This window comes from Benincasa hispida, chromosome 10 (genome assembly GCF_009727055.1).
Source record: "Benincasa hispida cultivar B227 chromosome 10, ASM972705v1, whole genome shotgun sequence".
In the NCBI taxonomy this organism is placed as follows: Eukaryota; Viridiplantae; Streptophyta; class Magnoliopsida; order Cucurbitales; family Cucurbitaceae; genus Benincasa; species Benincasa hispida.
This window is the reverse complement of record NC_052358.1, coordinates 52,862,282-52,879,025: the sequence shown is the minus strand read 5'-3', so window position 1 is coordinate 52,879,025 and position 16,744 is coordinate 52,862,282. Positions and strand designations below refer to the sequence as shown.

Genomic DNA, 16,744 nt, shown 5'->3' with positions numbered 1-16,744 from the left:
TGACTTATGTTCATTAGAGGGATCCGTGGTACTTAATGAGTTAGATGTAACTATAGGGGTATAACGGTTATTGGCCGAGCTGTACTTACGAGCAATCTGTGAAGGGTTGTCACAATGTTGATTGGTTAAGATGGACACATAGTATATCTATGGTAAGGAGAGTTCAGCTGTCGGTCTTTAGTGGAGTGTCTAGCAGTAAACGGATGGTGGATCCTGCGACTAAAGAGTTTAGTCAGTTATTCACGTACCATTGGAGCTTCGAGCTACAGGTCCATAAGGTCCCCTTGGTAGCTCAATGGATTCAAGCTGAGGATCAGTTCTTGGTGTTGATTTGAAATGTTCAAATTGCAAGAGGTAATTTGATTATATATGATATAATCGATATGGTGTATGAGATACATCAAGTGGAGGATTAATGTAAATGAGATTTACATTAAGTGCCATGAAATAGAAAAAGAGTTATGGTTTATATGTTTCATGAGATGAAATATTAAAACTATAGTTATAAATATATTATGGTAAGTTAGTTATCATTATATTTATAATAATATTAATTATTGGATAATTATCTTTTTTTTCTCTAATAACCAATTGAGTGGAAGGTTATTGATGGTTTCATGGTAACCGTGAGATAAAAGGAAAAATGTTCCTAATTTTAGTAAGGAAGAAAGATGTTGATTTGAGATTTCCAATCTCAGAAAATAGTCACAGAGAGTTGTCAAGTAAATTAAATTTACTAAGTGACAACTTAGAGTTAGGTAAACGATCTTGGAGTGTTCTTGGCGATAGACACTCAGCTAAGCGATGAGCTAAACGATCGCATAGTTTTTACTAGACGATCGCATAACTTTTCCTAAACGATTGGGCATCGACTTGTACGATAGGTTGTTCCTTCTCTCACTTGCTCAATTGTTTACATGATTGTGGTTCCTCCGGTTTTCTACCTCTAACCAAGTTCACACAGAGCCCACCCTCTAGATTCTCACACCAAGAATACCAAGGTAACCTTCTTGGTGGTGTCATACTCAACTCAACACTGTCGAGGTTCTGTGGAGGCTATTCGTTGTGTTCTGGTGTTCGTGACCTTGGCGATCTTTTAGTTCGAGTGCGTAGTGATCGTGCAATGTAGCGATCGTGTTGGATGAGCGTTCGTGTGTTGCTGCATTGCTATGATCGAGCATTCGTGATCAAGGAACTTGAAGATGAGTCTACAAAAGTGTGTTAATTTTTGTCTTCGATCTTTTGTATAGCATGCTATAATTTATGTACTTCGCATAACTGTATGTTTCCGTTTGTGATTATATGTTCATATACGATTGAAATTTGGAAATCATTCCGCTGCTCATAGAAATCCTCGTGTCCGATTTTCTTTAGTCGGTTATAAAAGCTATCAATGATATCCTTTAGGATTGACAAAAATTCTCACGTGGTTGGGTTCCCACCCCGGAATCCCCGGTTTGATCGGGGATGGGGGTCAAACTAGGGATTCTAACTGGGTCTCTGGTTAGGGATGGGGCGGGGATGTGGAGGTACCCGTCCACATCCCGTCCCTATTTCCAACACCAATAATTCTTTAACATGTATATATATAATTTGCAAATAAATATATATAATATATATATATTATACCCTAAAATATATTATTTACAAATATTTATATAATTATGTATAATTAATATATTTTTTTTTAACAAAAAAGATAATGGGGAGGTCCCCGGGGGGACCTGTTCCCATCATCCTCGTATAAGGAGGGGGCAGGAATGGGGGGAAATACCCCCGCGGGGACGAGATGGGGAATCCCCCCCCCCGTTTCCAACCCTAATGTATATCAATGCTATGACTTTGTATATATCAATTAAATGAATGATATTAATGATATTGGTGATATGACTTAGGTAGATATCGGTGATAGTCAATTTTAATAGGAATCTAAACTGGGGTAGACCTAAGCAAACTTTTTTTTCTATCACTTGTAGCTATAAACATAAGTCTTTGAGACTTGATAGTTTCCTTTAAAAATTGATAACTATTTGTAAAAGTCTATCACTAATAGCCACTGATAATCTCAGTGTTAATATTTCAAGGTTGATTCCAATTGATGAAAGTGTATCAATAATAGCCATTGATAATTGATAGCAAATTGGAAGCTAGTATTTTAAGTGTTACTATTTCAAGGTTGTATTAAAATTTCTCAAATAAAAAACTATCACTTATAGCATCTATCATGCATAGCTTTCAATCGGAAGAAGAAGCATGAAATGGGTGTGTTGCACGCAGATTTTTTAGTCATTTACCAATTTGGCTATCACTGATAGCTGCTATCAATGATATCTGATGCTAATTTTGTGTCATATCCCTAATATATTTATCCTTGTACTACATCTTTTATTATCTTGGGCATGATTGTTATTTGTGCAGTCAACCCTTAATAGATCTATAAACTTTTAATTTCAAGTCAAATATTTTGTTGACATGTACATTTTTTTTTTTAAAAAAAATTAATTGATCTATTAGATATAAAATTGAATTTATGTCAATGAAATTTAAACTTTCAATTTTGTGTAAGTAGATCCATAATTTTTTTTTTTAAAAAAAAGTATTGAATAGCTAGTGACAATTCTATTAAATATAAAATTGAAAAATTGAAAATTTATTAGATACAAAATTGAAGGTTTAACACTTAATACACACTCAAAGTTTTAATTTTTAAAGTTCATCAACTATATAAACACTACACTTGTAATTTAATCCTTAAAATAATTTTTTATTCAATATATTTTAATTTACTGCACCATTATATGGCAATTCACATAATTTTTCTTTCTAAATTTACCGCATATTTAAATGTGTTGCCATTGTCAATATAATAGTAGAACAAAAAAAGAAAACTTAAAGGAATTGCATTTGGAAGGATTTAAATCTAATCCTATTGAGGAATGGCTTGCATCCTCCTACAGTGTCGTCATATAATCATTTTGATAAGTAAAATGACCTTATTTTATACAAATATGAAAATGCAATAAAGTTGATGGGACTTGAGTTGCCTCTAGTCTTATTTGGATATACAGATCGGAGAATGCTCCTTTGTTTTTTTTTTTCTTATGCTATATAATTTTGTTTTTTTTACTAAAAAAACCCAAATATAGAAGTGGAAGATCCAACCATTTCATAAAAGACATTAATTATTTTCATTCATTATAAAAAAAAAATAGTAAAAATAAAAGAATTGTATTCTGAATGATTTAAATCTGATCTTACGGGAAATGATTTAGCATCCTACTATAATGTCAGATAGCCATTTTAATAACTAAAATAACTTTGTTTTATACTAATATAAACATGTATTGAAGTTGATGAGAGGCGAGCCCCTGGGCTATAATAAATTCGCCTCTAGTTCTAAGTGAACATGCAAAATTTTTTAATAGAAAACGTTCCTTTATTTTTTTCTTGTGCTATATAGCTTTGTTTTTTTGTACTAAAAAAGCCCAAATATAGAAGTGGAAGATCCAACAATTTCATAAAAGGCAATAATTATTTTCGTCCATTGTAAAAAAAGAAAATAATTTAAAGAAATTGCATTCAGAAGGATTAAAATCCGATCCTATTGAGGAATGATTTGAACATCCTACCACAATGTCACAACCATTTTGATAATTGAAATGATTTTGTTTTATACTAAAATAAAAATGCATAGAAGTTGATGGGACTTAACCTCTAGATCTATGGTAAATTCGCCTCTAGTCCAACACGAACATACAAAATTTTAGTGGAGAATGCTCATTTGTTTTTTTCTTGTACTAAAAAATCTAAATATAAAAGTGGAAGATCCAACATTCAATCTCGTAAAAAACAATAAGTATTATCATGGATTGTAAAAAAGATAGTACTTTTATCAACTAGGTTATATTCAATGGACTAAAATGAAACCTTCTTAATAAATACAAATATCAAACATTAAATTAAATGTAACGCCTACCTTGAAAATATAGAAATTCTAGGGTAAAATTTGGTCATCCTACCAAATCTAGGAGTAAACATTAATGTGGATGAATAAAAGTTGCAATTTTAGTGAAAAATAAAGATGGAATATTTGTAATTTCAAAAAAAAAAAAAAAAAAAAAAAAACCCTAGTTCATAGGCGTAAGAAGAGTAGTGGAATTTTAGGTGTATTTCTTAAAAATGACTGCAGGACACACACAAGATCTTTGTTCACAAGTCGAGGTCACTATCCAAATCCATCAACATTCTTACCAAACTCAAATCCAACGTCCCAACTTCTTCTTCTTCTTCTTCCTTCTGCAACTCAATTATTCACTCAATTTCTAAAAACCGACTCCATTTTCGGACCTTTTGAAGAATCATTTTCAGGGTTTGAGTCCAATTACTGTTGCCGGGACACACTTTCCGACTGCCCTCAATTTTCTGATTTCCCCTTACGATCCTAATCCTATGTCTCCGAACTTTGCCTCATTTTTAGTTCGTGGGTTTTCAGGTGTGTTTTCAAAGTCTTTTCTTTTCTGTTCGTTATGTATCTTCAATTGTCTTGATCTTTGTATCTTTTGTTGAATGTTTGTCTTTGATGGGTTCTATTTTTGAGATGTGGTTCTCGATTGCTCAATTGCCTTTGATTTTATTTCTCGTTCATCAGCTAATTGGATATACTTTGGCATCTAATGGATGCTTGGGGTTTTTTAATTTACTCATTGATGTGTCCTCGTCTTACATTGTTTGTTTATCCCTTTTTCTTAAATGTATATTTACTTCATGTATTTTCTGTCAAGATTTTCATATTTGTATGTTGATAAACTTTCGAGATTGGGGGTTTTGGTTTCCCCTCTATATATTCAATAGTGGAAATCATGTGTCTGACTTATGTTTGTTTGAATTTATTGAATCCCATAGGTTTCATTTTCTTAAAAGCTGAATTATCTCGGAGATAAAAAGGAGGAGAGAATGAAGATGAGGAACAGATACAGGAAATCAACTACTTTACGTTGCCATACAGGGAGCAGATGTTTGATATCTGTGGTAATTGGGAGTCTAATGGGGTGTATTCTTCTGCTGAATTTATATTCCGCTAATAGTCGTAAGGATGAGATAGGTCAGGGTATTCAACTTCGAACAAGTCATCACCTTCACTTCCGTGAACTTGAAGAGGTGGAAGAAGAAAACATTCAAATTCCCCCTCCCCGTAAGAGATCTCCACGTGCATCAAAGCGAAGACCAAAGAGAACGCCGACACTGATTGATGAATTTCTTGATGAAGATTCACAGCTTAGACACAAATTCTTTCCTGATCATAAAACTTCTGTTGATCCAATGATGACAGGAAATGATAGTATGTTCTATTATCCGGGGAGAGTTTGGCTGGATACTGAAGGTAATCCCATTCAAGCTCACGGAGGTGGAGTGTTATTAGATGAAAGATCTGAAACATACTATTGGTATGGAGAGTATAAAGATGGCCCCACCTACCATGCTCACAAAAAGGGAGCTGCAAGGGTAAAAGCTATACTCTACCTTTCTGGACCTCCATTTTCTATAATGCTAGTCTAATGCTTCCATAGGTAAAAATTTCCTATTGCATAAACAGTTGGCGTGAATCTCTATGAATTTGTGTGGAAACAACAGACTTTGAGTAGTACTCGAGTCTTTTTACCTCCTTTTCCATTATTAACGATAGTGTCTTCTCTATTATATTTATGGAAACTTCCAATGCCATAATTGTTTCTTTTTCAGATAAGAAGTCCTCTTTTTCTTTCTTTTGTTATTTTGTACAGATTACTGCTTCTACTTGGAGTGGTTAGCATAGGCTTTTTGGTAATTACTCCATCGACTCCATCATTATAGTTTAGACTGGATGGTCTTTCTGTAATTCTTCTTTTGGGAAAAGGGATGCCTTATTCCTTTGTCCCTAGTTCTTTTTTTTGTTTGTCTTTGGCTCTTTGAATGAATCTCTCCGTCTCTTATCATTAAAAAAAGTCGATTATTGCTCCATGGTGGTTTTAATGACTTTATGTCTCTATCTTCTTAAATATGAAGTATCAGCTCTTTTGATCGTTTTATGTTGAGTTCCTTCTAGTTCATCATGTTTATGGATCTTTTTGGTTTTTTAGATGGTATGTGATGCTTGGGAGCCTCCAACTTATGGATCTTATTACTTCAATGTCTTGCTAGGATAACAATGAGAAGAAATTTTAAGGCAGAGGAAGCGAGTACACTTTGTTCTCTTCCTAAAGTTGCTGCAAGTGATTTGTGGAAATCAAAGAGTTTACTAAATGTGAATATCCTAATCTGATTGGTTTTTGGGAAGCTTAAAACACAGCCGAGACCTTACACAAACGTGAAGAAGTTACAAGAAAATAATTACCAGACAATGAACCTTGTTTTGGGGCAAGGAAAGAAGATCAAATTGACATGATTTTTCTAAATTCCTAGACCTTCCCTTTTTAAAATTATATTTGGTTCCTTTTAAGCTGAATTAACCAAAAACAGGAACAACATGGCACTAACCCGACTCCTCAACTTTTTTTTTTTTGGAAAAAAACCCATGCAGATTAGGACAAGAAATCCTTGGTGATTAGAGAAACACCATTCTAACTTTTGATTCAAACCAATGGGGTTATAAGACTTAACTACCATATGGTTCTTTTTTGTCCCACCGAATAAAGATTGAATCCTTGTCTTCGACAGTTTTTACCCGGCGGAGAACTTCCAGCTATCAAGGAGATGAAAAGCTATGTGAAGTAAAGTCGCCGACTGCTACACCTAATTTGGAAATTCAAGATTCCAAAAAGCTGAAAGTTCTTTCATGGCCACTAGCCCATAGAAGTTTGAACACCCACAAGAAGCTTCAAAGGAAGTTTCAACTTTCAAAATTGGACGATCTCTCCTTCTATGTGTCACCTTGCTTACAAGAGGAGGAATCCCACGATCACTTGTTCTTGCATTGTCCTCTGGTGTCTAAAGGGTGGCAGTTTTTCTGCAATGCGTTTGGGGTGGATTATTGGCTTCCCTAAAGAGATTTATGATTGGCTTATGGAAGTGCCCAATGGTAGGATGCTTCCTGTCAAGGGGAAAGTCCTTTGGAGATGTGCTATGCCTTCCCTCCATTAGAGCCTTTGGAAGGAAAGGAATAGTCAGGTTTTTTTAATATAAGTATTCTTTTTCAGTGTCCTTTTGAGTTTTGACTAATGGTGCAACACAAGGCCTCTTGGTGGTCTTAAACTTCAGAAAGAAATGTGAGACATTTTTCACCATCGTGTCTACACAAACTGCAGGAGTACGAGAAGAGAAAGAAATTTGGATTCTATCACTCATGTTAATGATTAACTTTATTTGGCATTTTATAGAAAATAAAAAGGTAAAATAGCAGGTATTGAGTCCATTGGAGGCTCGGGCGGGACCCTTGTCCTTTGGGACAGCAGATCTATGGCCCCCCTTGTGGTGGTCAAAGGTTGTACACAGTTTCAATTCCTTTTTGTTCTCTTTGAGGCCCAGAGGAAGGATGAGTTTGGTGGTCAGTTTAGTTGTGTGGGCCCTGTTGGTACATGGCAAGGGACTTTAATGTGATTTGTTTCCTTGTTGAGAAGGTCTTGGTCGGTAGTAGGACAATAGAGTCAATGAGGCTCTTCAATGATTTTATTGAGAGAAATAGCTTCTTTGATCTATGGTGCATTATTTGCTAAAGGAGATCATCTATTTGGGAATCTAAACTTGCATACTCAATAAAGATGTTTCTTCCATAAATTTGTGAGATTTTTGGAAAATCTATAAGGTCATCAAGATATCACTTTGAAAAGTGGGACATTAGCAAGCACATTAAACCATAATTTATTAACGCCTAAAGGTTATAAAAGTTGGATTAACATCATAAACTAACCTCTTCCTTATTAGAATATGCAAACTTTTGTGGCCACAGGGCAGGACTTTGATGGTCCGATTCGGGTTTCATTGAAGATTCTAAATCTGTTAGATTGTAGTGCAGCTTATATTGAAGTTCATAAGAATATTTGTGGTGGCTACAATTGAAATCACAAATCCGACAAAGGGTAGTTTTTTTCCTTTAATTTTTGGGATATCACTCCTAATGATTTTCTTTTCATCTTAATGTCTTTTAAGAGCACTTCAGAACTTAAAGACTCTTCCATCTTAAAGCGTTTTAAGAGCACTTTGGATCTGAAAGACTTGTCTAATCTGCTGGAGATTGTACGAGCTTGTTCAATAATTGAACATGAGAACTCACATCTTCATACTTGTTCTTCACCTCTTGATGATTCATTTACTAGTGTTTTTGCATGCTTCAAAGTTCAAAGGATATATCAGGGATGCCTATTGAGCCTATTAATGAGACCACCATATGGTGACTCCTGTAGTACGCTTGAGTCTTCTAATCCCCTAAGCATTGAAGAGGTGAAAGATTTTTTTATTGCAATTAATCTCCAATACAATACTCGAAGAAAAGTACATCACTCTTTTGGTTCCTCCAATCAATGAGGGATAATTCTCTGAACTCAAATTGTATCGAGGAAAAAGTTCCGAGTTATTTGGCTCCATCTTTCATAATAGCGAGAAGCATCTCTTAGGTTTACAGTGGAGAAGTACTTTTTGGAGTACATTTTGATGGTATTTTCACTAAAGAAGTATTTCATTCTTCAAAGGATCGTTCTGCTTCTTCTCTCTCATTATGTTGATAATTCTGCTGCAACTTTTTATGTTAGCTTGAGTTATGTGGAATCTACCATTAAGTTTATGGGAAACAATATTGATGATACTGGTGCAGAAGATTCTTTGTCGATTTAGTACTATTATTTCAAGAAAGTGACAAAGAGACTCATTTTTCTATTCCTTCATCAATGTGTAAGTCTCCTAGTCTTGGGAATAGTAGGATTATTAGTAAATATTAGGATAAGTATTAGAAGGGGCAAATGAGTAATTAGATATGAAGTTTGTTAGGGATTTTAGTTATAAATAGAAGGAGAGGGGTTGGAGGGGGGTGAAGAATTTGGTGAGAATTTCCATTGGGGAATTTGGGAGAGACTAGCCCTCTCGAAAGGCTAGGATTTATCTTGTTAGTTTGTGAGTTTATAGCATATTTCAATACATTTTCCTATATTTCTATAATTGAATTGTCCTTTAGTTTTTTTATATCTTTTAGTACCGTTCTTGTTAGGAGGTTTCCTTACACAATGCCTTGCAAATTTGTTTCTCTTATTGAAGTTTGTGTCTCGAGTTACATGAAATTACTTCATTGAATTCCTCAGACATTCCTTATTGATGCTTGATTGCTCTTTTGATATTGAGGCTTGGGTTCAGTGGTCCTTGCTTGGTGATAATTCTTGAGATGGCTTTGGTCCGATTTTCAGAGTGCAGCCTTCTGTATTGAGTTTGGTCTTTTGGTCTTCCTCTTTACTAGTTTCTTTTTGTTTTGCTCGCTCAATGTTTTCTCATTGTCGAAGTTTCTTTTATGTTTTCTGTTCTTTTTGGTTCTGTGTAGTGGATCTTTATGTGTTTTATTTTATCCTCTCCTTTACAGAGTTTGTATCTTTGAGCATCAGTCTCTATTTATTTATTCAATGAAACGTTTTCTCTTGTAAAAAAAAATACATTGGGTTACGCCTTTTCTGGTTTAATTATAAAAAAGTGGTGGGAGAAAGTATATTAAAAGAGCGTGGTTGTAAACAAGTGCATGTGCTCAGCTGAAGTCAAAGACAGTTGATGATGGGAAAATATCTTAAATATTAGACAATGATTATTGAGACTTGTGGCTAAGTTTGGTACTTCCCATTATGGCATGAGCCGAGTTGTTTCTCTCCGCACTCATCAAAAGGCCCTTGGAAATATATTCTCAAAATCTCAAGTTCCAAAATCTTATATCTAGAATAAAGTCAGCAGTGGGAACTGATTTTTCTACATACTTTGAGAAGATCTTTGGCCGGGCAATTGCAAAATCCCTTTAGGCTTATTCTTTACTTAACCAAAAAGCATCATCTATCAAAGACTCCTGGAGTTAATCAACTGAAAATTGAAATCTTGGCATAAGAAGAAACCTCAAGGAAGATGAAACGACTTGGTTTCCATTTCTCGAACTATAAAATTGTTTTACTAGTGGAAAGAATAAGAAATCTTTAATATAATTTACATCGATAGCCTATATTTGTAGGTATGAATAGGAGTAATGGAACACAAAAATTATAATACTTTCTCTTAATGAAGGATATAAATTCTGATCAAGTTCAAATACAATCATGGACACATTTGTACAACCTATAGAAGAGATCTTGTTCAAATAGGTCGTGAAAGGGCTCCTCTCTCCCAAATTTTCAACAAGGAAATCACTACAAAATTCTTCACAGCCTTCCTCTCACCCCATACCCACTATCTATAACTAAAAGACCTAACAAACTTACTATCTAATTACTAATATCCCGCTTCTAATAATCATACTAATATTTTCTACTAATAATCCTACTGTCTCCATGACTAGGGGTCTTACATTCTTAAAGTCAACTATTTGTTTCATTGTGACTTCCTTTCATATCGGATATTCTTTAGTCTTGTGCTACTAGCTTTATCACATTTCCCACCGTCTTTTTGCTCATCATGTGATTCAGGTTCACTGTTTTAATATTTCACTATCAACTTCTGTTGTCTTCTCTTCTTTTTCACTAGACTAATTTATTCTCTACATGAGCAACAAATTAGCCTTTGGAAATATGCTGTAACATTTTGGCATTCTTATGATTAGGTTGACATTATAGGAGTCGGTTGCTACTCTTCCAAAGACTTGTGGACCTGGAAAAATGAAGGCATTGTTTTGGCAGCGGAAGAAACAGATGAGACCCATGATCTTCACAAATCCAATGTGCTCGAGAGGCCTAAGGTAATCTATAATTCAAGGACGGGAAAATATGTAATGTGGATGCATATTGATGATGTAAACTATACGAAAGCTTCTGTTGGTGTTGCCATCAGTGATTACCCAACCGGGCCATTCGATTATCTCTACAGCAAAAGACCCCATGGATTTGACAGTAGGGACATGACAATCTTCAAAGATGATGATGGTACAGCCTATCTCATTTACTCATCTGAAGACAATAGTGAGCTTCATATAGGACCTCTCTCAAAAGATTATCTCGACGTGACCAATGTAGCGAGAAGGATTCTCATCGGCCAACACCGAGAAGCACCAGCTTTGTTCAAACATCAGGGAACTTACTATATGATCACATCAGGGTGCACGGGATGGGCACCGAATGAGGCATTGGCACATGCAGCAGAGTCGATAATGGGTCCATGGGAGACAATGGGAAACCCGTGTATAGGAGGAAACAAGATGTTTCGACTGGCTACATTCTTTTCTCAGAGCACATTTGTTCTTCCCCTACCTTCATATCCCAGCTTATTTATTTTCATGGCAGACCGATGGAACCCTGCCGATCTTAGAGACTCGAGGTACATTTGGTTGCCATTGATGGTTGGGGGACTAGTGGATCAACCCCTTGACTACAATTTTGGCTTTCCTTTGTGGTCAAGAGTGTCTATATATTGGCATAGGAAGTGGAGGCTTCCTCAAGGCTGGAATCCATTGAAATGATTTGAATTGTTCTCAAATCTCCCCCTCGATGTACCATATTCAAGGCCTTTGTTTGATTCTTTCGGTGTCCCACAGTTATTCAATAATGTTCACTAGTTCATATTATAGGCACAGAATATTACTGTTGAGAGAATTTATACGTTTTTTACCTTTTAATTAATAATGATGATAGTAGGCTGGCTTCTAATTTTACCCTTCTCTTTCCATTTTATATTCATATGATACTCGTATCTGAGATCGTGTGGTAAAGATTTCTTTTCTCCTTACGTCCCATCACAAATTTAAAAAGGTTTTAAACTCATTTTGGTCTCTTAATTTTGAGTTTTGGTAAAGGCGAAATTGGCCCGTTTCCTCCTTAAATTACATTTAATCTTCGTGAAAACTTTCAGTTACAAGAAAACAGTGCAAATAAATTGCTAGATATAAGCTGAAGATGTGTTTGGTTATATGAGGTAATAGATAAATAAAGGTCATTCATCAATGACTAAAATGAACATATTTTTTTTAAGTTAAGTATTTTCAAAGTTAATGTCTAAAATATAATAAAATTCAAAGTTGAGAGCTAGAATGAGATTTAAACATCTTAATAATCAATGTGATGAATGTGGAGGTTTTTATAAATAAATATGAAGTGCGGTGAAAGCGTCACAAATAGATAATGTGAGTAAAAATTTATTCTCATATTCATCCAACTATATGATCATAAGAGGAGAGTACAAAACAATGACCATGTTTCTTCTTCGGTTCAAATTTAATTCTTTTTGGGTACATTTTCCAAACCTTTAACCATGAAGTCTAAATGTGATCATAAGAATAGAGTTGGTAAGCACTCAATGCCAACTTTCCAATCCAAGGAATTTTCCCAAGTTTGACATTATCTTAATCAAGACATCACAAAGATTAATTCATAAAAAATCCACCCACATTTTCTAACCTTTTTTAGCTTAAAAATAAAACCAAGATAATATTAGCTTTATTTCAAATCTTCACTTGAGTTACTAAGTATTTCTAAAAATAATATGGGAAGAACAAATGGAAGGAATGAAAAGTTAGAGGAAGGAACAAGAATTTGTTTGGTGTCAGACTTCGTTTGAAGATAAGATGATACTTTCACACATGAGGTAAGAAAGAAGACCTTTTTTTCGAGCAAATTAGAATTTTGGCCCAAATTTGGCCCCCAAAAAATTGCCTTCCCATGAAAAAAAAAAAAAAAAACCCTTCTTTTATGGGTTTTCTTTTTACGAAGCAAAGCCCGATAGCCCGATTTAGGCAACCAAATATTTGTTACATTTACAGGCTCCGGAAACGGAATGGGTGATCGGAGAAGCGACGACTACGGTGGCGACAGCAGCAGCGGAGAGGAAGACGGCGACGCCCAATGGAGAGCCGCCATCGATTCTGTTGCTGTCTCGTCCGTGTTTATCTCGTCCTTAACTAATGGTATTCCTGCTACTTCGACAACCACAACTTCAAACTCGGATGATGATTTTGAGCTTAATCTCGGTGCTCAGCCGCCTAAGCAATATCAAATCAAGGTCGGTAGCATCATCTTTCCTTTCCGAGCATCTCCATGGTTTTTCTCATTCTTCTACTTACTTTGGATTACATTTGCGGCTCTTTTGAGTTGAAGCTCTTGGAACTGGAAATGATTGGGATATAATGTCGTTTACATGATCAAATCTTGAGTGAAGCTAGAATATTGTGTTCATTTATTTGTGATCGATATGATTTTTGTTTTGATGTGAAGGCTGTGAGCTATTTGGAATTCCATTATTTTATTACTTCATGACAATGAACTTCCGCAGATTGGTTGATACTGTGAATTTGAAGTCGTTTGTACCTTTTATTGCTCAAAGGGTACAAACTCCAAAAGGAGTGAACAAATAAGTAAAGATAAGTAGAGAAAAACCGCAACCCATTACAAATGATAAACTTAAAAACTTGATAACTTAACAAATAGCTAATACATCAAATTTGACTGTTCATATTAGACATCATCTCCTTTTGATGATTTATTGCAAGTATTTAGTGACAATGGAGAAGTAGCAAAACTAAGAATATGGCGTATCGAGTGGTATAATTTTATATCTCTTGAATCTTTATCGAGTGGTATAATTTTATATCTCTTGAATCTTGATCATTCACAATCACTTAAATACAGTGGCTAATACATTCAACACTACATATAACTTTATGCCCGTAGCTATACATGTCTCATCCACTTGGAGAGATGTCTGGCAAGACACTCCATTAATCACAAAGCATGCTTTTGGCATAAATATGGATGTTACTTATTGTCTCCTCCCCTTCCCCCTTTTTTTGCCCGCATTAAGATAATTTCTTCATTGTCATTTCTTTCAATAACTGATGTACTCCTTGGCACTTGCAGGCACAGAAGCTATTGGATAATATTTTGGAAACTACTCTAGAGGTGGTGGGACATTCCAATGCTGTTCCTTGTGATGAAGATTCCAAATCCAGTGAAGGTGGAATTCGTTTGTTTAAAAATGCTCCAGTGGGGGTTGTGTTTGATCATGTGGGTAAGTACTTTTAACTACATTTTCTAATTTGAAGAAGCTAGAAGACAGACTTAGTGATATTTTGATGCATATACTTAAAGACTCCTGATACTGGATGTCTTAAAGCTTAAACGAATATGAACTAATGTAAGCGACAACATCACAACTGCCCGAAGGTACATCCATTCACCCTGTCTTCCATGTTCCCCAACTCAAACATGTCTTGGGACAACATCACAAGGTGCAATCAGATGCTCCTAATATGTCGGATTTGTTTGAATGGATAATGAAACCAATAGAGGTGTATGGATATTGCAATAGTTCTTCCATAGGTGCTTGGGAAGTCCTCATTAGTAGGAAGGGATTGCCCAAACATAAGGCCACTTGGGAGAACATAATGATTTCAAGTAGCAATTCCCTATCACCTTGAGGACAAGGTGAATTTAGAAAGAGGGTAATGTTAGACCCCTAATCATATTCCAGTATCATAGAAGGGGTAAGAAAGACATTTAGAAGGAGACCAACGAATCAGGGGAAGGGAGTGCTACATGAAGCCATGGAGGAGGGGACCACTATTAGTTACATGGTTGTGGGGAGAGGGAATATCTATGATGGGAGTGATGAGAGAGGGTAGCTTTTCTTTGTAGTAATTTCTCAAGAGAGAAGAGAGAGAGATCTCAACCTTTTAAAATAGGTTGGGAAATCAATTGCCTTAGGGCAAGGTTGTTCTTGATCAATAACGATCGGTGCGTGAGATACCTTAAAAGAATTTAGTTATAAATAGAGGGAAGGGGAAGGAGGATAAACAATATTTTGGTGAGCTATTTAGGACTTGAGAGAGATCTCAAGATAGGGAGGGTCTAAGTACTTCAAACTCTTAGTTTATCTTGTATTTGGTTACCATTTATCTTTCGTTGTATTTGGGTTCTGTCAAGAAAAAAAATTATTTATTTGAATATGAGGAGGTTGGAAACCTCACAATAGGGACAAATCTTTATTAATGGTCATGGAAATTTTGACGATATAGCTTTTTGTTCTGAAGGGGGATGAAAATTGTGTTAAGAAATTGCATCTATTTCAAAGTGAAGCCAACGAGTCATCTGAAACACAGTCTAATGCTGTAATAACACTAGTGTCTTCTCCTTTATTTTCTGCCAAATTCTCTGCTATTGTTGAGATTTGTGGTCTTTAGATGCGGACAATTCTTTCTCGATTTCTGGGTGTTACAGTTTAGTGATGGTTGCTTTATTTTGTCTGTCAGGAAATCTTAAAGCCCAAATTGATTCGAGGTCTTACTTTTTGGTTCTTTAATTTTCTTTGTGGTCTTCCAAAGAGGGTGTTTCCAGTTTAAACCTTATATTTTTGCTTTTTCTTTTGCCAATTGTCGTCCATTTTGTAATCACTCTTTATTCTTTGAGTAGATAGCATACCGGCCTTTTTGCATCCGAACAAAATATCTTTTTTTTTTAAAGGAAAGAAATTGATGACGAGCTATCATGTAATGTGGAACAACTGATAAATAAAAAAAGCATGCATTTGAAAGAGACAGGTATACACCTTATGCAACTGCTCCATCGAAAAGGTTGCCACATTTTGAGTAGGGAAATTTAGTGACCTTTGTGAATGTTATATTTGCTCTGTTCTAATCAGAACATCAAGTATACAAGCGTATATATCTGACAAGATTCAATTTTATTCATTTCTTTGATATTACGGATTCCAAATGAATTTCTCTGATTGTTATGTGCACGATGCCTTTAGATGAGCTTAAACGCCCCACAAAGAGACCTAACATTCTTCCAGGGAAAGAAATCAACGAGAAATCGAAGAAGGTCGCTGCCCTCACTTTGATCCACATTCTCTTGTTCATCACTCAATCCACATTTTGCTAATATTAGTGTTTTATTTTCCTATCACCATAAAGTTCAAGCAGCAGCTCCATTCCGTGGCCGTTGAAGGAGAAGACATAATAACTGCTGCGAAACGTGCCTGTGAGAAGTCAATTGCTAGGCTTGAAGCTAAAGAAGCAGCAATGAAAGCAGCTGCAAAAAGAGAGGAAGCAAGGGTAGCAGAACTGAAAAAGGTAAGAGGAGAGAAATGGTTACCATCAATTGCTAGGGAAATGAAGTTTCAATTTCAACATTGATGTGTTTGGGGTTTAGATATCATTTCCACAAAAAAAAAAAAAAGAAAAAAAAAAAGAAAAGAAAAACAAAAACCAAATCATAATGTTTATCGTGGAGAATGAAGATTGTTGTTTTCTTGCCTATATTATTATTTGTTATTTAACATTTTTCTGGGCTGGAGAAGAAATTTGGTTTATTTGGGTTTTTTTTTCCTCCCATGTTAACATAATTGAAATATGAATTTAATTTTTTATTCTACTTGAAAATCATTAGTATAATAAACTTAAAAAATATATCAAATCAACTTTTAGAATGAAACTGTTAAACAACTTAAACTTATGGGTTATATTCTTCGTTTCAAAATTTGGTTTGTTTGTATATAAACATTCGTCTCCATTTTTTCAAAAAAAAATTCTAATTTACTGTACTCTTGAAATTTTGTCGAATTTTGTCATTCTCTTTCGGACTATTTTTATCTCCAAAATATTTGTCTCACATTC

General features: G+C 35.0%; 2 protein-coding genes across 2 annotated transcripts; both read left to right on the top strand.

Annotated features, from left to right (window-relative positions):
- Nucleotides 1–4,168: 4,168 nt before the first annotated feature.
- On the top strand, nucleotides 4,169–11,791 carry LOC120088188. Its single transcript, XM_039045303.1, has 3 exons — nucleotides 4,169–4,492; nucleotides 4,903–5,502; nucleotides 10,748–11,791. The coding sequence occupies exons 2-3, from the start codon at nucleotides 4,954–4,956 to the stop codon at nucleotides 11,597–11,599; spliced, it is 1,401 nt and encodes a 466-aa protein (XP_038901231.1). The 5' UTR covers nucleotides 4,169–4,492; nucleotides 4,903–4,953; the 3' UTR covers nucleotides 11,600–11,791.
- An 812-nt stretch (nucleotides 11,792–12,603) lies between these two features.
- LOC120087760 lies at nucleotides 12,604–16,454 on the top strand. Its single transcript, XM_039044646.1, has 5 exons — nucleotides 12,604–12,720; nucleotides 12,896–13,134; nucleotides 13,989–14,139; nucleotides 15,880–15,950; nucleotides 16,043–16,454. Exons 2-5 carry the CDS (start codon nucleotides 12,910–12,912, stop codon nucleotides 16,262–16,264), a joined length of 669 nt encoding a protein of 222 aa, XP_038900574.1. The 5' UTR covers nucleotides 12,604–12,720; nucleotides 12,896–12,909; the 3' UTR covers nucleotides 16,265–16,454.
- The last annotated feature ends 290 nt before the right edge of the window (nucleotides 16,455–16,744 follow it).

Bases quoted from the DNA above. Each gene is read 5' to 3' on its own strand.
- LOC120088188 (XM_039045303.1), top strand. From the start codon at position 4,954: ATGAAGATGAGGAACAGATACAGGAAATCAACTACTTTACGTTGCCAT. The intron at 5,503-10,747 runs GTAAAAGCTATA...TCTTATGATTAG, and splicing joins ACAAAAAGGGAGCTGCAAGG to GTTGACATTATAGGAGTCGG.
- LOC120087760 (XM_039044646.1), top strand. From the start codon at position 12,910: ATGGGTGATCGGAGAAGCGACGACTACGGTGGCGACAGCAGCAGCGGA. The intron at 14,140-15,879 runs GTAAGTACTTTT...CGATGCCTTTAG, and splicing joins GGTTGTGTTTGATCATGTGG to ATGAGCTTAAACGCCCCACA. The intron at 15,951-16,042 runs GTCGCTGCCCTC...ATCACCATAAAG, and splicing joins TCAACGAGAAATCGAAGAAG to TTCAAGCAGCAGCTCCATTC.